The following is a 26,012-nucleotide window of genomic DNA, read 5'->3' as shown; positions in this document are numbered from 1 at the left end:
TCTTCAATTTCCTTCTTCAGAGACTTGAAGTTGTTGTCAAAGAGATCTTTTACTTGCTTAGTTAGAGTTAAATCGAGATATTTTATATTATTTGTAACTATTGTGAAGGGTGTTGTTTCCCTAATTTCTTTCTCTGCCTGTTTATCCTTTGTGTATAGGAAGGCCTCTGATTTGCTTGAGCTAATTTTATATCCAGCTACTTTGCTGAAGTTGTTTATCAGGTTTAGGACCTCTCTGGTGGAATTTTTGGGGTCACTTAAGTATACTATCATATCATCAGCAAATAGTGACAACGTGACTTTTTCCTTTCCAATTTGTATCCCTTTGATCTCCTTTTGTTGCCTAATTGCTCTGGCTAGGACTTCAAGTACAATATTGAATAGGGAGGGAGAGAGTGGGCAGCCTTGTCTAGTTCCTGATTTTAGTGGGATTGCTTCAAGTTTCTCTCCATTTAGTTTGATGTTGGCTACTGGTTTTCTGTATTGCTTTTACTATGTTCAAATATGAGTCTTGAATTTCTGATCTTTCCAAGACTTTTATCATGAATGGATGTGGGATTTTGTCAAATGCTTTCTCAGCAACACTCTTGCCTTGCTACAGGTCTGAACAGTGAAAACATCCAGATGACTTGTTTGAAAAAAGGATTCCAAATGATGACTTTAAAGAAGGCTTAATGAAATATAAGAAAATTGGAAAGTTCAATAAAATAAGGAAAGGGACATTCTGAACAAGAAATTTATCAAATATAAATAGATCACAATATAAAGTATAATAAGCCAGGGAGATGACTCAACGGGAAAGTGCTTGCTGTCAAGTATGAGGATCTAAGCTCGGAGCCTCTACCAATGCTGAGCATATAGGCACTGACCTGTAACTCCAGTGTTGGGGCTGGGTGTGTGTGAGTGGAGACAGGTAGATAGATCCTAGGGACACTGGCCAGGCAGCCTAGTGGAAACTGTGAGCTACCTGCTCAGAGACAGTCTTAGCCTCAAAGCGGGTATATTTAAGTATGTATGTATTTATGTACACACACACACACACACACACACACAGACACACACATACACACACACACACACACACACACACACATACAACCTCACCAAGATCAAATGAAATCTATCAAACCAGCACAATGGCTCAGTGGGTAAGGGTTCTTGATGTGCAAGCAAGCCTGATGACCTATGGTTGGTTTGTGAAATTCATGTAATGGTAGATGGAGAAAACCAACCCCAGGAAGTTGACCTTTCACCTCTCTGTGCACATTGTGGCATGCATGTTCCATGTACTGTGGACACACACAGCAGCAGCAGTTGCCTAAATAATATCTGTATACAATCAAGTCAGGCAGCATCCTGCCATGGCCAGCTTCCCAGCATGGATGCGGAGAGTCCCACATCAACCAACAATCAAGACAATTCTTCATAGACATGGCCACAGAGCAATCTAATATGGGCAATCCATTGAGACTCTCTTTTCCCAGGTGACACTTGTTTTTGTGTCAAGTTTTCAACAACAGTTCCACCTAAGCTTAAGAATCTGACAATCAAAACTTAGATCTCAGACTGACGTTCAACATCCTTCCAGCAAGCAAACAAAAAACGGTTATCTTCTACATTTTTAAAGAACCAAGAAACATATGTCAATTTTTTGGTATAAAGAGACAGGCAAAAATAATGGAACTAAAGCCATGGGAATAAAGTTTTGTTCAAATACTAAGAAATTTCAAATAAAACACAGAAGTAGTGAGAATGACTCTAACATTGGATTGGAAAAAATGAGTCAAGCCAATAAAAACTACATTTTGCACGAAGGTCTATGTGACAAATGGTTTTTGCTCCAATTCATATTTTATATGAAGCAATTCAAGGGAAACATTAAATCATACTTTACAATAATGAAATATTTAGGCAGTCTAGACATTTTAATTATAATCAATATACATTAATTCACCACTCTCAATCACAGGTGTCTATTTGCGGTCTGTGGGCAGTGAGGCATTGGTTTCTTGCCTTTGCAGTATTAACAAAGCACACAGTTTCCACTGGTTATTTCCTTGTAATCAGCCACCACAGCTGATGCTCTTTAGTTACAGCTAATGGTAATCACTAAGTCAAAAAATACTTTCATCTGTTTTAATTTGTGACCTACTGACCCTTTACTAGTTCTAGTTTAAACATTTATCATGGTCAGGGTAAACAGAGAGGAAGGCATCATCAGCCATGCTTACACAATAGCCAGAGCCTTCAGCAGGCCGATGGCAGAAGTAACTGACGATCTTGACTTTGATTAGGGAGACTGACTTTGTCTCCACTTGTTTGCTGTATTACTCAGTATAATTTTAAGCACAAGAACCTTTCCCACCATCTGGTATCTATTCACAATCCACATGCAACAAAGCAAATACAAAACCAAAAGCAAACAGCTGACCTTGCAAATACAACTTCCAGTCCACAAAATAACATCTTGTTTGAAATAATACAACAGTCCCAAAGAATAGCTGCTTTGTGCAATCTCTTTTGAAGAATGCTAGCTATAAACGTCCATCAGCGAGTATTTTCCCTCGTTCTGAGATAAAGTGGCAGTTGAGTAATCATGCAGGCTGTTCTAAAAATGTATGTGTGTCTAGTTAATTCAGGCAGTTTATTTTGATAGCATTCACCTCTTTTTGATTATAGCAGGTGTTTCAAGGATAAATTTACTGAAAATTGTATTTTGTTTAAACAACAGCAGCATGTACATTTATGGCCCTGTTATATTAAAAAGCATTTATTGTCTGGCAGCAATAGATACAATTACAAACATTTGTGACAGTAATTGGAGCTATTACTCCTGCATGGAGCCTCATGGAGATCAACTTATTGCCACCTGTATTTACATTTGTTGCTATAATTGTAAAAGCTGACTTCTACAATTGGGTGTCTTATTTTTCTTTAAATTACATGAATATTTTTAATAGAAGGTCTACCAGAAAATCTCTAAGAATTATAAATGTAGTTTTTCCATTATGCAAATAACAGGCAGAATTCCATTTTAATAATGATCATATACATAAAATTCATTCCTGTATTCCAGCACACAGAATACATTATATCTCTTGGCTTGTGAATGCAAGAATATTATTAGTATTTCCTACCCCAAAACTAGAGAATGTCTTAAGAAATGTTCTTATTCCCAAACTATAACATTACATAAATATTTAGAAACGTTAACTCCTGCTAACACCTTCTCATGCTGTATCCAAATGCACTGACAGGACAGGGCAAAACAAGCCCGTCTCCCTATTGCTTTGGAATGGGAGGCCTGCTCTCCATTGCTCCCAGGTACAAATTTGTCTGCAATAATAAAAAGAGAAAGCCTAGCCCTGTAACTTCCTGCAGGACTTGGCTTCCAATCTGAAGAGACTGAGATCCAATATAGCAATTCTGTGGTCCCTCCAGGTTCATTTAAACGGAATTCTACCTGCTGATTAATGAAGGCTCCTCGTTCCCTCTTAGGGTTTAGCTCTCATGGTGACTGAGAAGCCCAAAGGCTCAAAACTATTGCAGCGATTTTATCCTAGGCACAATGACTCTCCTGCTGTAAGTCACCCAAGGCAACACCTGAATGCTTTATTTACTTTAACACAAAATTCAATTGCTTGGCGTTGGAGTTTAAAGTTTCAGGTTCTTTTTTTACAATGGCAGTCTGAGATACTAGAGAACAAGAAGGGATGAAGAAAGCAGTTCAGTGACTCAAAGGATTGAGATAATTAGAAATATATGTTGTAAGACTTCCAAAGCCTTCAAAAGAATCACTTTATCTAACTTCCTTGTAATGAATCTGAAGATTTACGTAATTACTAGAGACACTTTAGCAAAACGTAGGAGGTACCTACCCAACTATCTCTTTGAAAAACAAAGCAGGAAACATTTAATTATAATTTGGGAAAAAACCTATTTAAGAAATTAATCAAAATTTTAATTACTATATCCATAGGGCATTGAAGCATATTAGAACATTTGTTCATTCTATTAAATACCTAATATTAAATCATTGTCATGTACAATCTTTTAGAAATAAGCACTGTATTACTGAAGAAAACAGTCTATGGTAAAATTTAGTTGAAAACTGATTTCACACTTCCTGTTTTTCCTTATTCTTGAGGAATAAAAATATGAAAAGTACTTACTTGGTTTCTATTGTTATAAAACAAACAAAACATCAATAACTTGAAAAGGAATTCCTCTAATAAAGGCTAATAGGATTGATGATTTTAAGAAGTCATTTATCTTAGGTCAACAAATATACGAATGGACAATGACATATACAAAACCAAACCCTTAGCTCTGGCACAACGCTACCCTCACTTTCCCCATCTGATCCCAACCTGTTGAGCTCAGACATGCTAGCTCTTTCACCTGGAAATCAGTTGGGTGTTGATGGAAGGGCAAGGACTGCGAATGGACATTGATACTATATTTTAAAACAATGTTTGGGAATACATACAATGCAATGCAATGATTATACACACACACACACATACATACACACACATACATGTACATATGTATGTATATTGTTTTTGTTTTTGTTTTTGTTTTTTTTGAGACAGGGTTTCTTTGTGTAATAGCTTTGGCTTTCCTGGAACTCTCTTTGTAGACCAGGCTGGCCTCAAACTCACAAAGATCGACTAGCCTTTGCTTCCCGAGTGCTGGATTAAAGGTCTGCATTGCCACGCCTGACTGCTATGTTATATTTTTGAAAAGCAATATAGTATCAGTTGTATGAATAAAAATGTACGGAATAATGGTCATCACGGTGTGGTTCCTCCGTTGCAATCCTAAGTGCTTTAGATGTACTCATTCACTTAGTCACCTAGTAATTTCCTGAAGGGAGGCATTATAACAAATTCCATTTTTCCAGATTAGGAAACTTAGGTACAGGGTGGCTGTACTCACCACTATGATTTGATGTCAAGTGAGCTAGGGTTATAATGTCTGCTTTTAATCACATGTTACACTGTCTTTACCTGAATAGCCAAATGCCTGTATTATCATTCAGATACTATGTTCATCACTACCATAATCAAATTAATTTTCTGTTTACAGTTCCTCATTTGAGGTAAAAGGTACTTGCTTTCTGAGTGGTGGGAAAGGGTTAAGTGATATAATGCACATTCAGTGCCAGGATCAGTTCCTGGCACATAGTAAATAGTAAAACCCAATTATTACAATGATGCTTTATAATGTGTACAGTTACTAGGGATGATTGGAAAGATTTAGCAAAAGATAACAACATGAACCTGGTTAAACTCATGAAAGAATATATTGTAGATGCTTTTATACATTCCTTAAATTACAGAAGCACTACTGCATGCACTCTGTAAATCTTCCTGAATACTAATTTGGCACCCACAGTAAAATAATACAGAGGTAGTAGTAGTAGTAGTAGTAGTAGTAGTAGTAGTAGTAGTAGTAGTAGTAGTAGTAGTAATAGAATGATTACATATTCCATCTTATTTTTTTACTTTTTAAAAAATTTCTGTGACAAAACACCATGACCAAGACAACTTATAAAAGAAATTATTTAATCTGGGGCTCACAGTTCCAAAGGTTGTCCATGACTATCATGGCAAGGAGTCTGGAAGAAGGCAGGCAGCCATGGTACCAGAGGAGTAGCTGATAGCATATATCTGATGCACAAACATAAGGCAGAGAGAAAGAGAGAGCTAACTGGGAATAGTGTGGGTTTTGAAACCTCAAAAGCTACCCCTAATGACAAATCTCTTCCAACAGGACCATACCTCCCAATTCTTCCCAAAGAGTTCTAGCACTGGGGATCAAGCATTCTCCTATCTGAGCACACAGGGGCTGTTCTCATTTAAACTACTACATTTCACTCTCCGGTCTCCATAGGACTGGGGCCACATTGTAATGCAAAATGAATTTAGTCCAATTTCAAAAGTCCTCCATTGTCTTTCACAGTCTCAAATAAAGTTTAAAAGTCCAAAGTTCAAAGCCCCTTCTGAGATTCAAGGTAATTTCTTAATTGAAAGCCCTGTAAAATCAAACAGCAAATTACATACTTCTAACATACGGTGGCACAAAATATATATTACCATCCCAAAAAGAAAGAATTGGGGCATAGTGAGGACATACTGGACAAGCAAGACAGAAGTCCAGCAGGACAGACCCCAAATCCTGTAGCTCCATTTCCAATGTCAAAAGGCTTAGACGCCTCTGCCATTCAAACTTTGTTGACTGTAACACACTTTTCTCTCTCCTGTCTGTCTCTCTGTCTGTCCCCAGTCCCTGTCTGTATCTCTCTTTGAATGATATCCCATGGCTTGGGGTCTCTAACACAGTTCAGGCTTAACAGCTTTACATGTGGACTTTACTGGACCTCCACTACCACAAGCCCGGCCTCTGCAGCTTTCTTTAACCTTGGAGAATGATTCTACCACACCTTTACTCCTGATCATGACTCTACAAGATCACTGTTGGCCTGCGAGGGACGGAACCCGCCCCTCCTTGAATTACATTTGTGTAAACTGATTTGTTGTTGCTCTATTACATAACTCCAGTAGAAAGGTCTCCATTTCAGAGACCTTTTCTTTACACAAATTACAAATTTACCCAGGCAGGGTCTCATTCCAAGGGTGTCACTCTATTCCATTGCTGCCTATGTCTTTCAGCACAAGCCATGGTGCCAACATTAAATTTCTTATAGTTCTTGTTCTTCTCACAATGTACATTTTTATTTCTTTTTGTCCAGCTTACTCCTTTTTATTGTATATCTGAATGAGAGTGATTACTATTGACAGAGTCAATATAAGGCTGTCTTAAAATTTCCTCTGCCAGTGAAATTAGTACAGTACTTTTCAGTTTAGCTTCAGGCAGATTATTAAGACATGGGCAAAAAGCAGTCACATTCTTTGCTTAACTACAAAGAACAGTCCCTGGACCACATACTGCTATTATTCCCCTTTAATAACTCTTGAGCTGGGCCTCTTTAGTCCACATCACTCGCTGCGCTGTCCTCCAAGTTCCTACTGGGATTCCCATAAGCTCTGCATACAGCCTTCCACTGCTTTCCTAGTCCAAAGTCTCAAAGTTTTCCACATTTCTCTATGAAGTAGCATGGTCAAGCTTGTCACAATAGCCCACTCCATGGTAACAATTTCTTAGTTACTTTTTTACTGTTCTGTTAAGGTACCATGACCAACTTATATAAAAACCAGTCTAGGAGTGGAACTGCTTCTAATGAGCTGAGCCTCCACATCAATCATTAATTAAGAAACTGCCCTATAGATTTGCCAGGCCAATCTTATGAAATCATTTTCTCAGTTAAGATTCCCTCTTCCAAGACATATCCAGGTTGTGTCAGGTGGACAAAAATCAACTAGAAAATTAATAAGCTTTGGATCTAATTCACAGAACACTTCTGGCTTGTTCTTCTTTGAAACATTACTTGCATATTTCATAATTAAAAACAAGATTGAATTTAAACTACTGTTGTATATTCATTATATACAATGATAGTTTTCATAAAGATGTTTTTGTCAGAGTACATCATGTCTCTTCTGACCATCTCAACTCCTCCTTCACCATCCTCATCTGTCTTGCCCTACCTGCTTTGCTAATTTCCTTATTTCCCTCAATCTCTCTACATCTCCCATGTATGTATGTATATATGTATGTATGTACGTATGTATATATTTGTGTGTGTATGTGTGTGTGTGTCTATAGTTAGGGTTTCTCTTGCTGTGATAAAATGTCATGTCATTTTATCATGCCAAACTTGGGGAGGAAAGGGTTTATTTTGCCTATGCTTCCATATCACCATTCATCATCAAATGAAGTTAGGGCAGAGAACTAGAAGTAGGTGCTGATGTAGAGGCCATGGAGCAGTGCTGCTTACTGGCTCATGGCTTGCTCAACCTGCTTTCTTATAGAACTAAGGCCCACTAGCGCAGGGATGGTCCCACTAAATCACTAAGAAAATGTCCTCCAGGCTTGCCTGTAACCTGATAGTATGGAAGCAATTTGTCAGTTGAGGTTCTTTTCCCTCAGACGACTCCGGCTTGTATCAAGTTGACATACAACCAGCCAGCACAATATGAGCTTATGTATCTATGTCACAGCATGCAATATTTGTCTGAGTTATTTTCTATATCCATAATTTGATGATCTCTTTTAGCATCCATTTTCCTGCCAATGCAATATTTTATTTATGATTGAATAAAATTCTATTATGCATATATACCAAGTATCTATACTCATTTGTTGAGGCACACCTAGGCTACTTCCATAACTTGTGTAAGTGAAAAGCCCCACACTGAACACAAATGTACAAGTGTCTCTATAGCATGATGACTTAGCATTCTCCATGATTATGCCCAGGAGTTTCAAAGCTGGGCCATATAATATTATTCATCATAGGTTTTTTTTTTTTTTTTTGAGGAACCTTCATGCTGAGTTCTATAATGTTGCATCTGTTTATATTTCTATTAGCAGTGAGTAAGGGTCCCTACCAGGCCCCAGCCTTGCTAGCTTTTGTTATTGTTTCTTGATGATAGCCATTCTCACTGCCATGAGATAGAATTTTAATGTAGTTTTAATTTGCATTTCTCTGCTAGCTGAATATTGATTTTTTCATGCTCACTGGTCATTTGTACATCACCTCTGGGGAACAGTCTGTTCTCCTCATTAGTCCGTTTGTTGATAGGGTGTTTTCTTTGGCAGGTTTTTGAGTTCTTTACGGAAGCTAGAAAATAATTCTGTGTTAGATGTATAGCTTGTAGAGATTTTTTCCAATTCTATAGGTAATTTCTTCAATTGCTTATTTCCTTCGTAGTCTGAGCTTTTTAATTTTATTCAGTTAATATCTAACAAGACCTTTGTCTTCAGTTGAGAAGCACATTATTTGTATTTTTGGCACATAATCTGTTTCCTAATTCGATTTTGTTTATGCTAATACTAAAATTAGTTTCTATTCTTTGGAAAGAGGAAACAGTATCAAGTAGTGCCATATAATAGATAAAAGTTACTTTGGCAAAAAGAACCTGATTGTAACATTATAGAAAGGCTTCCAAAGGAAAAACTGGTATATAATGAAATCTGGTGGACACAAATGGAGCATGTAAAGAAGATATTCCCAAACTAAAGAACTCCCTTGTCTTTTTTTTTTCTTAAATTACCTGTGAGAAACCATAGAAGTAATAAACTTAGCATGAAAGGAAATATGAAAAAAAAAAAAGCAAACTTAACCTGTGGCAGACAAATGTGAAACTTATTTACTAATAAAAGTCATTTAAAGTAAATTTATAATGAGTTTAAATGAGACCCTTTATTATGTGTCTTGCAGAATCTCTAACATACTCAAATATTAATACATGATAACCAGTACAACACACCGACTCTCCAAATATTTAATTTCTTTTTTCTCCCTCAAATGTGAAATGAAATAAGAAGGGTCTCTGAATGCTCCAAGTAGCCTGTGCTGAGTGACAGGTCACTGTGTTAGCCAAATAAAAGCTGTGATTGGGTAGGGTCAAGAATCAAGGCAAGGGAAGATGTGCCCTGAAACTGCAGCATTCCCCAATACACGGGATCTGAAAAGAAAACTCACATGGAGCTAGCTTACTGTTTTTCTTTTTAATTTCTGAGAAATGAGAATCCATTTTCTATTCTTAATGTTTTTAAGTCACAGTATAATTTTATTTTCCTTAAGCTAAATAAATATTGATTTTAATGCTATGTTTCTTCCCCTTTGGTACATTTGAAAAGCTCAGAGGGGAAAAAAAAATACTGTGAAACACTGGCCATAAAGACCAAATGACCCAGAGAAGAATGCTGACAAAAGCAAGTATGGCTTCGACCAGTATGTTTTAACCATAAGAGGGAAAAGAGGGCAGAAGAGGATCAAGTATGGAAGGAGAAGTACAGAGTGTCGGGAAATTGAACGGAGGTATATAGGAGTGGAGAACTGGGGGTAGCCACTAGAAAGTTCCAGATGCCAGGGAATCAAGAGGTTCCCAGGACCCAAGTGGGACGACATTACCCAAAATACCTAAGAAAAGGGAGAGAGAACCTGTAGAGATCATATCCAGTGGTTAGGCACGCCCCCCTGTTGAGGGATGGGCCCACCCCACCCCACCCCACCCCACCCACACCCACCCACACCCACCCACCCACCTCAAGAATATTAATCCAGAATTGCTCCTGTCTAAAAGAAATACCCAGACAAAGAGTGGTGCAGAGACTGAAGGAAAGCCTATCCAGAGACTGCCCTAACTGTGGAATCCATCCCATATGCAATCACCAAACCCAGATACTATTGCTGATGCCAAGAAGTGCTTGCTGACAGGAGCCTGTGTTCCCTGAGAGAGGCTCTGTCAGAGTCTGACCGATACAGATGAGGATGCTCATAGCCAACCATCAGACTGAGAACGGGGACCCCAATGGAGGAATTAGGGAAAGGACTAAAGGAGCTGAAGGGGTTTGCAACCCATAGGGAGAACAATATCAACCAACCAGAGCTCCCAGGGACTACCACCAACCAAAGAACACACATGGAGAAACCCATGGCTCTAGCTGCATATGTAACAGAGAACTGCCTTATCTGGCATCATTGGGAGGGGAGGCCCTTGGTCCTGTGGAGGCTGGATGTCCTAGAGTAGGAGGATGCTAGAGTGGTGAGTCAGGAGTGGGTGGGTGGGTGGGGGAGCACCCTCATAGAAGCAGGAGTGAGAGGAAGGGATGGGGAGTTTGCAGAGGAGAAACTGGGAAAGGGAGTAACATTTTAAATGAAAATAAACAAAATAACCAATAAACAAATAAAGTTGGGGAAATTTATGTAAAAAAAAGTAAGAATCAAAATTCAAAAATAATATTCACATCCTAAGAAATACTGAGAAATCAAAACATCTGCTCTTGGGGATGTTACTCATATACTTGATTGTATAAATAATTTGGCACAGTGGATCCTCATGAGACTAAACTGGCAGCATGTGATGGGAGTGAGTGTCCAATTTTAAATTAGTTAATTATTTATTTCCCCAGTCAGAACAATTCTGATTGTCCTGATTTTTCACAACCCAGGATTCTCAATTGGTCCACTCTAGAATCTAAACTTCAGTACGTTCAGCAAAGCAGCCTGTGTTAGCGCCCATGGTTACACATTCCTTCTTGGTTAATGCTAGTGTGTCGAAATGGCTAAGACACACACACAAAACCCATTAGGTTCTTAGGGAGATGTCTGCTTCTAAGAGTTTACTTAGCATGAAAGCAAATAACTTAAATTTGTTTTCTTCTAGGATTAAGCCGTTTGCAACTACACAATTATTTTAGCATGTTATTATATCTAGAATCACAACAATAGTGATTTTTATTTTCTAAAGAGAATTTGTTCTGGCAAAAATCAAAGAACTGGAAATGGCATTTTCTTTTGCAAAAGAAAATGAAGAAGCACACTACTTTTTGAAAATTTTGATTTCTAGCAGAGGTCTAATCAGTGTAGAAATTCTTATTAACAGGTGATTTACACATGATATTCAAACAAGGCATTCACCTCCATGATCTATCATATACCACTCAGTAGGCTGCAAGATTCTCCCACTAATTTTGAAAGACTTGTCTGTCATTTAGCTCATCTTGTTCTCAGGTGCCACAGTCTAAGCTATTACTTAAGGGTTGTGGGACATATCTACAGGATGAATATTCTTTCAGGAATCTCAGGAAACAGCAATCTTTGTAGAGTTCCTACTTTGAGGATAGACATAACACCATGGTTTTCAGTAATGATCTTCTGTAGACTGTGTGCCTTATTTCTAAGTTTATGTTTAGTCCCCTGAGGATGAAATCTCCCTTTAGTTCCATTACCTCAATATCTCTTTAGTCCTTTAGGCAGGGATTATTAGTAACCTTAGTGAATACGTAGGAATCATCAGTTTCCTATGCACTTTTAGTTACCCTAAATTATCTACAATACCATAAGTAAAAACCAGAAAACCAAACAGCAGTACCTTGATTTCGAAGCAGCTCACTTTCTCAATCACCCAGTCCTTCCTTGTCTTACTCTATATTTCTTTGGCTTTTCAACATTGGCCTGGAGTCCCTGATCCCCTTACCTTAGCCCCCTGAGTGCTGGGGATCCAGGGAGAAGCCCCTGCCCCTGGCTTTAACCTCTAGTCATGTGTAGTGCAAAAGAGCAATTTCTAAAATATCTTTTAATTCCAACCATCTGGTATCATCACAGAATTCCAGTTCATCTCAAGAGAATATGATTTTCAATAAATTACATTAAAGTTATTGAGAAAAATCCCTCAGCCCAAGTGAAACAGCATGTTTCAAATTCTTTTGGAGATTTTTTTCTCTTCAGATTGCATTACAGTATTCATTCAATAATTTGTTGAAATTTTGTTAAAATAAAGCAGAGGTCAGGAAAGGTGGCTTATACCTATAATTTCAACATTGGAGTTGCTGAGGCAGGAAAACTACAGGACAGCTTGCTGGACACTGAACCCTACCATCCTTCTCCTGTTATTCAAATCTTGGGGATTCTCAACCTCGAAGCACTTTGTAAGGCAGTTTCTCTGAGCAGACATGCTCTCCCCGTGATACCTTATTGTCAGTCCTAATCGTGACTTTCAGCTGCGGTAGTACACGCTCAACTTCTAGACTCCATTCCGCAGCATCTGTCGTAGATTCCAAAATATCTTCTTGTTTGGCAGACTCGTTTGTGTCCTAAGAAAAGAAAGATTTCACAAGATTCGGAGTTTATAAAAAGAACTGGAAAAATCTTGAAGCATTTAAGCAGTACTGCACAATTTAAATTGAGGATAGTAGTGTTAAAATTATAGTGCAGTAGAAATTCTTGTCTGTTCTCCTACCTAGGTTGCAAGAAAATTTGGTAGAATTACAAAATAAGTACTAGAAATGAGATAAATATATGGTCCAACCAGTTTACAAAGGACAGTTCTTTGAAAATATCAGATTGAACTCAATGACTGTACAAAATGGACACACCATTTAGTCATTTTAACTGGTATCAGAAGAAAAATACAAATACTTATGTTTGAATTTATGATACAGAAACACAAATTAAAATGTGAAAGAAAAAAGAGATATATCAGCAGACATAAAGTATTTATTGACAAACTATGTATTTATAATTAGAATGACATTTTGGCTGGGCTAAAGTATAGAGCACTTTATAATTTGATATAACACAGGCATGCTTGATCTCCAAATGATAAGGACCTTTGGGTCACAAAATTAATTCATGGCTACTTCATCACAGAAAGAAAATCTTCCCTATCTCTGCTTTTCTCATATTTTAGCATTAAATATCATAAATCTAAAAATGTATAAATATTTAAAAATAAAGCTAAAAGCATTAATTTTAGAAGCAGTTTTTCTCTTTAAATTCCCTTGATCAATTACAAGTGATTCTAAAGAAAAATATAAATATTTATATATAGTAAAAGAGATACAAGAAGCATAAATAGCTAAATACATGAACCCTACATGAATTATAATTAAAAATAATCTAACATATTTTTAAATTAAATTAAAATTTAAAAATGTTTATTGCACTCAAGTGATCATACATGCGTATATGCAATGCATGTATGTGTGTGTGCATGGGCAGATGTGCGTATCTATGTTCATGTGTATGTGTGTGTGTGTGTGTAAGTATGTAGAGGCCAGGAGTTGGCATGAGAGTCTTACTCTATTGCTTTCTACTTATTTTCTGTTTTTTGAGATATGTCTTTTGATGAGCCTGGAGCTCACCATTTTGGCTAGGCTAAATGGCCAGGGAGCTTCCAGGAGCTACATTTTTACCCTTCAACACTATGGTTATAGTTGTCTACCACCATGCCCAATTTTTACTTGATCTTGAAGATCCAACTTAGGTCCTAATCCTTGGACGGTAAGAACCTTACCCTGTGAGGCATCTTTCTATCCCCTTGTAAAATGCTATTTGTGGTTATTATATATGTGCGTGTTATATGCCATATATGAGTTCATATGTTCATGTGCATGCAAGAATTCATGGATATGTGCATGTGCACTGTGTGTCTTCTAGCATCATTCACCATACTGTCTTTGAGACAGTCTCTCACTGGCTGGAGAGGGTGGCTAGTGGGCAAGTTCCAGGGATCAGGGCATCTCTACTCCTCATTCCTGGGGTTACAGATGTGAACTGCCACACCTGGCTTTATATTGGGTGCTGAGAATCTCAACTCTGCTCTTCATGTGTGCATGGAAAGTACTTTACTCATTGAGCCATACTGCTATCCTCATGAAGTGATAGGGTTAAGACAGGCAAGGCATCAGAAATTGCTGGCTATTAATTAGGATGTTATTAACACTAGAGATATGACTTAGTATTGCATTAATATTAATAACCCTCATAAGCTTTCTATTCTGAGTGTTTACAGGTGAGTTAAATAATATGAAATCTACCTTAAAATATTTTGGGACAAAAAAGTAGGCTTAGCTAAAACATGACTGAAGAAGTATTAATAACTTAAAACAGGCAAGGGTGCATAAGGGGCATCATCTAATTTTGTTACATTTGAAATGCTCTGTAATGTAAAATTCAACAATAAACACAATGGAAACATAAAACCTTAAAAACTATGTAAACATCATAGTAAAATTACACTCTCAATGTGAATTTTATGCACTGAAAGACATTCTTTAAATGTCTAACTCTAAGTGGATTGCCTTGTAGTGTTTTGCATTTTCGTGGAAGCCTGGGGTTTCTTGTTATTGAGCTTACTCCTGAGACCAGCACTTCTGACAGAGCTGTGTCTTCCACCTATTAGCAAGTCCAGATAGACTTAGAACCTTAAGCGGAGTGAATATTGCTTTTATACTTCTATCTCCATTATCTGGGGATGTATACTTTATTATGTACATTCGGTATTTATTCAGTTGCCATTTAGAGGAGCTCAAAGTACCGTTTTTTTTAAATCTATAAGTATTCATCAAAGCAAAATGCGGACATCTAAGTGAAAATAGCCCAAGACTGAGTCTCAGACACCACCGTGCCCATTTACATATTGGAGCCTTTGTTTTGAGCACTTAAGAGAATGCTGTCTGGTGAATAAACTAAACGCAGGGCAGCACAGAAGCACTGAGCATCACTTCTGGCTAGGAGAGGGGGTTGCAGTGTTCACTAAGCAGACACATGGAAGTCTACGGGAGATGCAGGGCAGGGAAGGAGAATGGTTTTCCCACTGAAAGGCTGGAAAAGATGATTCTCTGCCATTTGATTTGTGGCACTCCTAATACGCATGCTCTTGGAAGCGCGGCATGTGCACACTCACCTGCAGATCTGGCTACCTGCACTGGCTCTCACAGGCCTGAACTCTCACTGGTTCACTTGCACCAAATAGGCTAGAGTAGCAGGGGTGGTTGACATGTGGCTGCTTGCTCTGTATAACATAAATGTTAGCAATGTGAAGCTTTGTGGGAAACACAGGCTGCTCCTGTCAGGGTTAGAAGCCCCACATCACAATTCTACAAAGTCAGACTGAAAAAAGAGGACTTGTCTTCTCAGTAGCATGTTGACCTGGATGTCAATAAAATGTAGTTGTTGTGGTCACTGACACAAAGATGCCTGAATTATGGAGCCAACATTTAGTTTAACTGAAGCCACACATGGTAGATTAAATCCAGAGCCTGTGCTGTCCAACTTCATCCCCTCATTTTTGCTTCTTCTCCTTGCCAGTTTTTCAAAAGGATAAATTGTAGAATGACCTAGCCCGATAAGAAAGGACATCTCTTCTGATGTACTTTCTTTAGGCCAGGTCATAGGATTTGCAAGTGTGAACAATATATTCAGCACTTTATCCCTTCCTTCCTCTTTTTCCCTCAAACAGTGGTCTTGTATGACTATGACCCAGATTCTGCATTTGTAGGATGAAGATCAAACACTGCTTTAGGATACTTAAGTACGCATGAAATTTAATATTGGCCCTTTAAAAAAAGTTGTGTTTATCATTACTGGATAAGTTACTTCTCTTTTGGACTAATTTGCTAACTCTCAATATCCTGAGGTAATTTAATTCCGGAGTACAAGCTTATTCAGGCCGGAGCTGTCCACTGCAGAAACAGCCTGGTGGCCAAGAAAAGGCTACCCGAGCCCCACAGGCGGGCGAGCAGCACAGGCGGGCGAGCAGCACGAGGCTTCTAGAGCATGTGCACATTTACTTCACTGTCTTGTTTCTCACTCAGCATCTCCTAACACCTGGCAACTGCACACACTATCAAAGAGAAATCACGTAAAATTCCTGTACTGTGCCTAAGAATACTTGAAAAAACCATTTCTTTTCATTTAACGAATGGAATTTTACGTGTGGCTATTAGTAAAAGACAAAGTTGCTGTTTTGATATGATGAAAATGTTGCATCCCTCTCAGAAGCAATATTAACTAAGACCCTGGCTCTCAGGAAACTGCATTCTCCAGTTACTCCAGTGGAACATGCAATTAAAAGCTTGGGAAATGCAGCCTATCTATTATTTTTCCTTATGATTAATTAGCTCAACCTATACTTCATTTGATAAATTCTAGAACATTAAAGGCAATAATCCAGGTACTATACATACATGGTTTGGAAAGATGAAAGACTAATTCCTGCCTGCAAGGGGTTTACAGAGTCTTAGGAAGTATCTGAGGTCAGTTAATGGGAGTGAAATTTGGTCTCAGGTAAAAGGACTGATGGATGAAGTGAGAAGTGGTCCTCACTGTGAGAGAAAGAATTGAGGATAATAGTCCAACCCATCCCACAAAGTAACCATGGGCTCGAATAGTGAGGGGCAAGATCAAAGTCAGTTCAAAGATCAAACATGCAGTGTTAATAGCCTTCAGAGGCTTTGTGCCAGTAAGTGGTCTCTTTCTCCCAGGTAATGTTAAAAAGACAGGACGGTTAAGCATCTAAAGAGAAACTGTATTTGTGTGTGTGTGTGTGTGTGTGTGTGTCTGTTCTCCAAATATAAATGTACATATAATATAAACACATACATATAAATGCATAACCATCTTATGGATAAACTTTAATTTATCTGAAGAATCTTTGTCCAAAATAAAAAAAAAAAACTGAGAAATTAAATAGTCCTAAGATTCCTCAGAGGGAGCAAAGCCATCTTGAGAGTCATAAAAGTACACTGTACACGATAAAGAGGCAGACCTCAAATCCCAACTCTTATTTCTTGAATTTTAACTTTCTTCTGCCCCTCCCTACTGTTCTTTAATATAAAGTTGTAATTTATGCTTTAAATTTCTTAGTATTTTATTTTATGCTTTGATATTTTTCATAGTATGTATTATCATGTATCACTACACCTATGGGGTTAACACTTGTCAGTCATGTTTCTATTCATTACTATTGTTCTTTTCCTTCCACCTGTTGATACATGTGGAGTTTATGTAGGCATATGAAATGAGGGAAGACTATCTTTTTCTCCACATTAGTAATCCTTTATCTCACCACCATTTAATCTGAAAAGTCAATGTTTATCACTGGTTGACATCCTTTCATATGTTAATATGGTTGCTAAACTATTGTTCTGTTTTTAAGCAAGCCATACCCACTCCAACTTACATAAAAAGCACAAACAATTCTATGTATACTTCCCCCAGATTCTGAAATAGCAGGCTCTTACATAAACTAAGGGCACTGGAAAATAAAGGATGTAATGTTTATATCTAGATGCTGATATTTAGAGATATTTTCACATTTCCCCTGCTGCACTCTTTTGTGTTTTAATTTACAGGAAACATTTGTTTTTAAAATAATAAAATTTGAAGTCTTTTTTTCTGCCTACAAATATATGTACATAGATTGTGGTAACAACTAAGTTTTGGTCAAGCTTCAGTTTGCAATTTTGGCAACTGATCATGTACATAACTAACCTTGTTCTCACCCCTCCTTCCCACTCCTTTTAATTCAGGGTATGGCAATTACCTCCTCAGCTTTCAAATGAGGTGACTACATTAATATCCATTCTCTCTCTCTCTCTCTCTCTCTCTCTCTCTCTCTCTCTCTCTCTCTCTGTCTCTGTCTCTCTCTCTGTCTCTCTCTCTCTTTCTGAGTGTGTGTGTGTGTGTGTGTGTGTGTGCACGTGTGTGTGCGCGGCTGTGTTGGGGCAGTGGTAGTGTAAGCTAACTTTTAAAAATAAGATGAAAGGTAGGTAGGTAGGGCAGGCTTTTGTGTTTAAATGACAAAAGAGGACTGTGTTTTGGTGACAGTGAGATCTAAATGCATCCTTATGAAGGTGTATGGGATGTGGAGCTGCAGAGCAGAGACAAAGTCAGGTGTTTACAATGATGAAAATAGCAAGAGCCAGAACACTGAAATAGGAATGAACACAGCTTGGAAAAATCACAATGAGAATGTGAGCAGGGACTCAGAGAGGAGAATGCTGTCTGAAAATGTAGGCCACAAAATGTGACTTTTGTCCTTTGGGCCAGGGAAGAGGCAGAAGTACAAATAATGTCTGCTGACTTCATTCACTTAGCAGATAATTATTTACTTGGTGCCTGCTATTGCTACACACTGTGCTAGTCCTGGGAACGATGAATCAAATGAAAACCTCCCTGCACAAGTAATCTACTTTTACTTCATAAAGATCTATGTGTTGTAGGTTTGTGGGCACAGAGTTGAATAGGGAGGAACCCAATGAGAAGTGTCACCAAGGAGGGATGAGCTGAACCTCATCAGGTAGAGATAATGACTTTAAACAAAAGACTAAGTCAAAAGGGTCCCTTAAAGGTGGTTTAGACTGTAAAGTGCTTGCCTTGCAAGCTCAGGACCTATGTTTAACTCTCCAGACGTCAGGTAACAAAGGCCAGGCATGGTGGCATGTGTTTTGGTCTCAGCATCAAAGAGGCAGAGATGGATGAAGTCAGTCACTGCACAACCCACCTAGCTTGCCTGTGAGTCAACAGTAGCAGATCTTATAAAACCCAAGCTAGATAGCATGTGAAGAACGACAGCCTAGGTTATCCTCCAGAGACATAGGCAAACACATGTAGTCCCCCTGCCCTCCCACACACCCAAACACACACACACACACACACACACACACACACACACACAGAGGAGGCAAAGAGAGGTATAGGGAGAAGAACACGCACATACACACAAGAGAGAGAGAGAGAGAGAGAGAGAGAGAGGGGGAGGGAGAGGAGAGTGATACAAATAGGAAAGCCAAGGAAAGAGCTGGCTTGAATCTTAGCAGTTTGTGAAAAAAGCACAAAGTAGGTGCATGAAGTGCAGTTACTAAACTACAGCCTGAAGCCTCATCAAAACCTTAGTGCCTCACAATCTATGTACATAAACTTGTAGGCAGAAAAAAAAGTTTCAAGTTATTGAAATCAGAATAATCTTATAAAAAGTCATGCATTGGTATTCAAATACAGGGGCGGGGTGACAATATTTTGGAAAAAGGCAGGGGTGGGGCTGAAGGGCTGAAGATAAGTATGGAAGACCACTAAAGTCTGCTTTAAGGTTCAGACAGGTTATAGAGAGCATGACCTTGCGATACAGCTGGAAGAGGGAAATGAAACACGTAGCAGCCACATGTCACAGCGACCACACTGCTGTCTCGAGGGAAAAGGAATCAGTCAGATAGGCAATACACTAGTATTCTAGGAGGGAGTCATGAAGAGGGGCTGGAGGCAATGGGCAGAAGACTACAAACGCATTCATTTTATGGGTGCCTATTTAATACACTCAGTCATACAATAAATATTTACTCCTAGTGTTGATTCAGGAAACATAACCTGCTCATTTATATATGGACAGTTTGAAAATGATACCTGAAAAACAAACACATTGTTTCTCATTAAATTCTTGTCTGTCGATTCTGTAGGGGAGATCAGATTATGAAAGTACAGCTATGGTGTAACCAGGGTTTCCTAGTTTACCCTGAAATGCAAGCTTACTGTATGGACTTCTTATCAAGATGACAGCAATCTAAAGAGCTGTTTGCATCTATGCCATTTTAGTTTTTCTACTGGGAACACAAATGTAGTAAATGACTCCAGCCTTTAGGAAAGGTGAACGTTTCTACAAAATAAGAAATACAGCAAGCACATACTCTCTGCCAACACCATGCCAGGTGCAGACTGTCCACAAGTTAGGTTATATTAAATCTCAAAAGAAGCCTGGGAGGAATCGTGTCCCCACATTAGAGATAAGAGAGCGGCGTCAAGGAGAGGTTAATTAACTTGCTAGGGTTCTGTGGCTAGAACATACACAGTCAGAACTTTCATCAAAGGCTATTTTCAGCATTGCATCTACCTTTAAGGCCTGGGCTTGGAGCTGAGCAGGGACCTTGGAAAGTCCTTGTTCCATTTCCTTGTTACGTCTGCAAGGGCCAAGATGGAAATAAGGATGTCTATTCAAGTGTAGATTCAAAAGCTAACTAAAGATCAAGTGAACAGTCTTTCACACCCAGCAAGATCTGCCTCTGAGCCTTCTCTGAGAGAGGGAAGCTCATCTTTCTTCTCTAGCCTACATTCCCTATTCTCCCGTGGATGTAAAACTGATGGGGTGGTACAGGTTACCTGCCAGAGAAAGAAAAGCATTTACTTAGTCATAATGTCCCACTGCAGTCAAATGTGAGGCATTTTAATCCTTGCTCTGGCAAAATACCAACCACAGACTTCGATTACAACACAGACAGCCCTACCATGCAAACCAATGGTTGGGAGAGGGGAGAAATGGCTCATTTAAGCTGGAATCTGAATTGAAGGTAGGTTATGATGCAAGCTGCTAAAGCAGGACTTCCCCTATACTACTTAGAAAGGACATTTTGTTGAGAAGGAAGGTATAAGGTGAAGTAAAATAAAGAAAACTCAAATTACTTATGGCATTTAGCAGGCCAACACTCCCTACCCCTGCTTTGATTATAACACAGCAGACCTGCCTGGATGACTGTCTATAAACCTGAAGTGAAGCCTGGATGACTGTCTATAAACCTGAAGTGAAGCCTGCAATCTAAGGCCTCAGTTTCGCTTTCATTCAGCTTTTGCTTTTTAAGCTAAAAAGTTGCTTATTCTTGGTACAATGAGGGTCTTTCTTTCTCTCTTTGTTTTTCTCTTCTCTTCTTTTTTGCTAAGTAATTAAAAACCAATTGTGTTTAAGGCTTTTGAGAGACTTGGTTTTATGCTGCATAACTCGGGATTGGGTTTCTAAAACCTCAAATTTAGCAACTCAAGGAAGAATAGTATCTATGGCATGTTTGAAAAAAATGTTTTGAAATGAAGTGATGGGCAGTTAAAAATAGAACTGAGCAGAGCGCACAGCTCCTGCTTATAGCTTATATCCTTTTCACTGTGTTGGAGAGAGCCGCATCTGCATTATGCAGACAGGACACAGTGGCTGGGATTCTGAGGCTTCACAATGAGGAGGAGTGCGGGCAATACCACTGGCACCCTTCTCCAATGACAAGTGTGACGTGGAAACAGAATGACCAGCAAACCTCACTGATACCTTGTCAGGAGAGAACCTGTCCTCCTTACACCTGCCTGCTCTCATCTCTGCAGGTTCTTCACCTTTCACACCTTCAACAGGTCCTGCCCAATCCTTCAACCAAGCACTGGAGGATCATTAGGTGAGTTTAGCTAAATTTCAGTCTCAAGAACACTCTGAAATTAGATAATGTGGAAATTTGTGGTCCGCCTTAAGGCCAAATACCATTCATAAAGTATTCCTTCCAAGAAAAGGTATCCCAAAATTCAGATAATTAATCGATCGACAGATGAAATTTTGGAAAACCAGACATCCCTCATTAATTGTGGCTGTTCCCTGAAAAGTATGCTTGGCAAGTTCATAATCAGGGATCAGGAAGCTGTATGGGCAACTCAGACAGTAAGAAAGGCCTTAGAGACACTGTGTTAAATCTCAGAGCAGAGGAGTACTCTGAGCAGCACACTTCCTCCCAAACACATCAACTGTCAGAATTAACCACCCCCAGGAAGAGCTTTGGCTTCCTTCAGTCCTTGAGAGATACCTGCTGTGCTGTCATTTGCTGAGGCAGTCCTTTACAAGCTAAGCCCATGGGAGGATAGTAATTCCATACATACTCTTCTAGTTAGCAGGTGCAGCCTTCAATATATTGTGGTATTAAAGAAGATGGGTCGCCAGGTCCTCTCTCAGGCAAGGGCTTACCAAACTGCAGGGAATGTCAGCAGCAGATGGCCTGCTGCTGTCTGCATCCCAGGCTGGCTCACTCTGGAGCAGGGCCTTCTAGGGCAGTCTGCCCCCTGGGACTGAGCCAGGTGTACGCTTGTTCCAGGGCTCCTCCCCAGGATGTCTACCATGTATCAACTAGACTACTTTCTCTGCCCCTTCCTTCCATCACCATTGTTCTAACAGAATGAGAATCTCCCTTCTGTCCTCACTAACTGCTTCTTGAGAATATGACCCTGACCTGCCCTTCTCATTGGCCTTTCTTCTTGCTTCATCTTACTAAGAGCCAGGAAAACACTGACTGGTTTCCAAATCCTGGAATTGTGCTATTTAGTACACCTTTAGGGGCTAGGCTTCATTTTATTTAGTGAAAGGAACACACACACAAACACACACACACACACACACCTTTCTGTGTTTCATATATAGTACACAGAAGCAACACTACTATTGAAAAGATCTTTTCTCTATGAAGACTAAACCACACCTTGCCTACAAAATTTCATATATATTATATACCCAGCACGTGTCCATTCAGTATTATTGATTATTGAGTAGCTGCCAAACATCAGGCACAGGTTTTCAAAAAGGCAGTAATGAACTCCTACTATAGAGGAGTGTACATTCTGGAGATGAGATAGACAATAAGCAGGTCAGTAATTACTAAAATAGCACACTGGGTCTCTTAATAAAAAGGCAGTGTGAGAAGATACGGAATAATGTTGGAAGCATCCACTGTTTAAAGTCATATGTAAAGCCGGTTAGCTGTCACCCACACCTTCCCAGGTTTGCAGTCATATACACGTTTGGTGTACTGGTTTTCTTGACACTATGCAGACTAGCAAGTTTACTGAAAGGGCTACTGTGTGGTGAGCCCACCTGCTGCACTAAACATTAGATCTTAAATCTCTATTACTAACCTTCACAGCAGTTCTGTCTTGGGGAAGGAACAGCCTGAGCCATTAGAAGCTGGAGTCAGTCACAGCTGTGCCAGGCAGATGGCTTTAGTGGGCAATATGATAAGCCTGCCAGGTTTCTCAAAATATGAAAGGGTTTTTCTGTCTCATTAGTACTTCATGGTTGGCCATCCACAAACACCTGGTGTTTAGACTTCTTCCTTCCATGAAAATGTCAGATAGTTTTAATTCCAAAGGATATATATTATGCAATCTTTGACAAATGAGCTAATATTTAAATAACTGATAAGCTCACATATAGGAGGAGGAAAACCCTTCTTCATATATCCTAATTTCAGTGACAAATTAAATTAATGGCACAGGCAAATTTAAGATACTTTTGTTCTTCTCAATATCCAAGCTATCTATTCAAAGGGAAATTCCACCTTTACAGACTATTTACCCATCCACAGACATAAATAACACAAACCAGTTTCTAAGAATAACTGTGAATTCATCTCCACTTTGTTTTCTTTATTTTATAATCAAGTGTCCTCATCATCTTCAGTATACATTAACTGAACACAATACCACAATGTACTTGCTCCAAGTAAAAATCACACCACATTTAAACTTTGTTAAGTCTGTTATGAGGTGAAAGAGGCAAAAGACCTGGACTTTGAAGACACATTTTAAATTTAGGTAGTATAATCTTTAACTTTTAAAATTTAAGTACCTTTTGGCTATAAATGTTAATGGTTACATCTATGAAAATAAGATAACAACTACATAAATACCTCAAAAGAGTAGAACATATCTTAAATTGAATACTAAAAATGATCTAAAATGTAAGGTATAAGCAAATAACTGGAATTTATTTATTTGGACATAACATTCTTATAGAATTTTAATTGATCAATAAAAATATCCTTATTCAGAGGGAAATGGGGAAATTGGGGGTTTTAATAAGGGAGAGGGAGGGAAGCCAAAACCAAAGGCGAGAAAGTCAGAATGTTTGTTTACTCCCAAGAAAGGAAAGAACCAATAGTTCTATCCCGCTGCAAAGACTGTGACCCACAACAATGGCCAACAAGGCAAGATGTCCCTAAAAAAGATGTCAGATTTTGTCAGTATCCAACAGCTCTCTAATTGGATTTAATGTCTACACAACAGAATGAAATCATGCCTGAAACTGGAAACCTAGCAAAGTATCTGGGGTTAGTGAAATCATTGATTTTAGGAGAACTTACTAGTACTACCATTTTACTAAACTAGCATGAGTTCTAACTGCAGTCTAAGTACTTATCCTTATACCCAAGATAACTGTAGTTTCCAGCCCTCACGAAAGAAGCTTCTCTTTACAACAGACAGAGACCATTACAGAAAATCACAACCAAAGTGCAGAGAACAACTGATCAGAGTGCCAGCCCCTGTGGATACATCTACAACACAACTCCTGCAACTAAGGCAGAGGTAACAATGCAGAACAGGATACACAGAAACTGTAAGAGCCAGAGCAACAGAAGTCTGTTGTGAAATGTTTTCTAGAAATGACAGGGAAGTGTCATCCATAACACTTCAAAATGGCTATCCAAATGAGACCCAAACAAGGTCAATACCCATAGATGTGCTAAAGTGGGAGGGGAAATCTCACAGGCCTCCATCCCTACACAAAGAGCTACAGGGAACTGAGGTATGCTGAGAGCTGAAGAAGTCTTTCTCCAAGGAAACACTCCCTGATTGGCAATGTAACAGTAAGTGGCTATCCCTAAAATATTTTACATACAAGCAACACTTAATGGACTTGGTTCTATTTATAGTTATGCATGTATATATATTTATCTATGTACATATATCCATTTGTAGTTATGCATGTGTGTGTAAAACAATAACAATTGAAGAAAAGGTCAAAGATTTGAGAGAAAGCTAGGGAGGAGAGGCATGGGAGGAGTTAGAGGAAGAAAAGTAATGGAGGTAATTATATAATCATATTTTAACTTAACAAGTAAAAATAAGTGTATAGTATATTCATTTATTAAAGAAGTATTTATTCAATACTTTGTGTTTTATATTATGAGAAATGTTAAAAAAAGACAATTATCCCCATCATGAGGAACTTACAAATCAGAGATGCAAGGGAAACACGATAATGCTTTCAGCTAGCATATAGTAAACATTTTCTATGTGATAGATGCTATTTTTATAATGCTTTGCATCTAACTTTTAATCATAGAACTCTTATGAACAGGTTAACATTTTCCAAGAAGCTTGGAAAGTTGCCCAAGTTTAGAATCTTAGTAAAGTACACACACTTGGCACAGCATTACATTCCATTTTAAGTTGGGATGCACACACATATGTGCATACACATGCATGTACACCCACGTGCACACACAAGCACACACACAGGGATTATAACTACTGGAAAATCAACAATGCTAAGGCAGTAAGTAATATATAAAGAGATCATCTTGGGGTGGCTCAAGAAAGTTTTCAGATGAAACAAAAACTAGACACAGATTAGCTTTGAAGATTCAGACATGAAAATAGAGGGCCAATAAAAATATATTGCAGGTTTACTTTCTCAAGGGTGCATAGGTATATACATTATTGAAATGTGATATACATTTAAAAATCCAAAATGCCACAACATTCATTTAAAATACCTCATTGACAGTAAGCACACTACTATAGACTATATTTATTTTGTTACCTCAACAGAAAGAAACTTTCATAAAGCAATGCCTGACAAGGGAACAGGATTTATTTCATTTCATAGAAATCCAACTTAAGAATTTTCCTATAAGCAAAAATTATCCACTCCCGGTCTCCTTCAATGGCTAATAACTTGAAACAACAATTTATAGCTTTCCATAATTAAAAATGGCATCCAGCAAATACATTTTCAGTTTGTCCTAGAG

At 38.5% G+C, this 26,012-nt stretch overlaps 1 protein-coding gene across 1 annotated transcript in view; it reads right to left on the bottom strand.

Moving 5' to 3' along the window:
• Ift57 (intraflagellar transport 57) overlaps positions 1–26,012 on the bottom strand; it is a 55,456-nt gene that overhangs the window by 16,597 nt on the left and 12,847 nt on the right. The window contains exon 6 of the mRNA XM_031364037.1: positions 12,606–12,728. Within this exon, the coding sequence (XP_031219897.1) occupies positions 12,606–12,728 (123 nt within the window). The remainder of the gene's footprint in view (positions 1–12,605; positions 12,729–26,012) is intronic.

Source organism: Mastomys coucha, unplaced genomic scaffold (assembly GCF_008632895.1).
Source record: "Mastomys coucha isolate ucsf_1 unplaced genomic scaffold, UCSF_Mcou_1 pScaffold12, whole genome shotgun sequence".
NCBI classification, from domain to species: Eukaryota; Metazoa; Chordata; class Mammalia; order Rodentia; family Muridae; genus Mastomys; species Mastomys coucha.
Note: the sequence above shows the minus strand (reverse complement) of the source record. Positions and strands in the feature narration are given on the sequence as shown.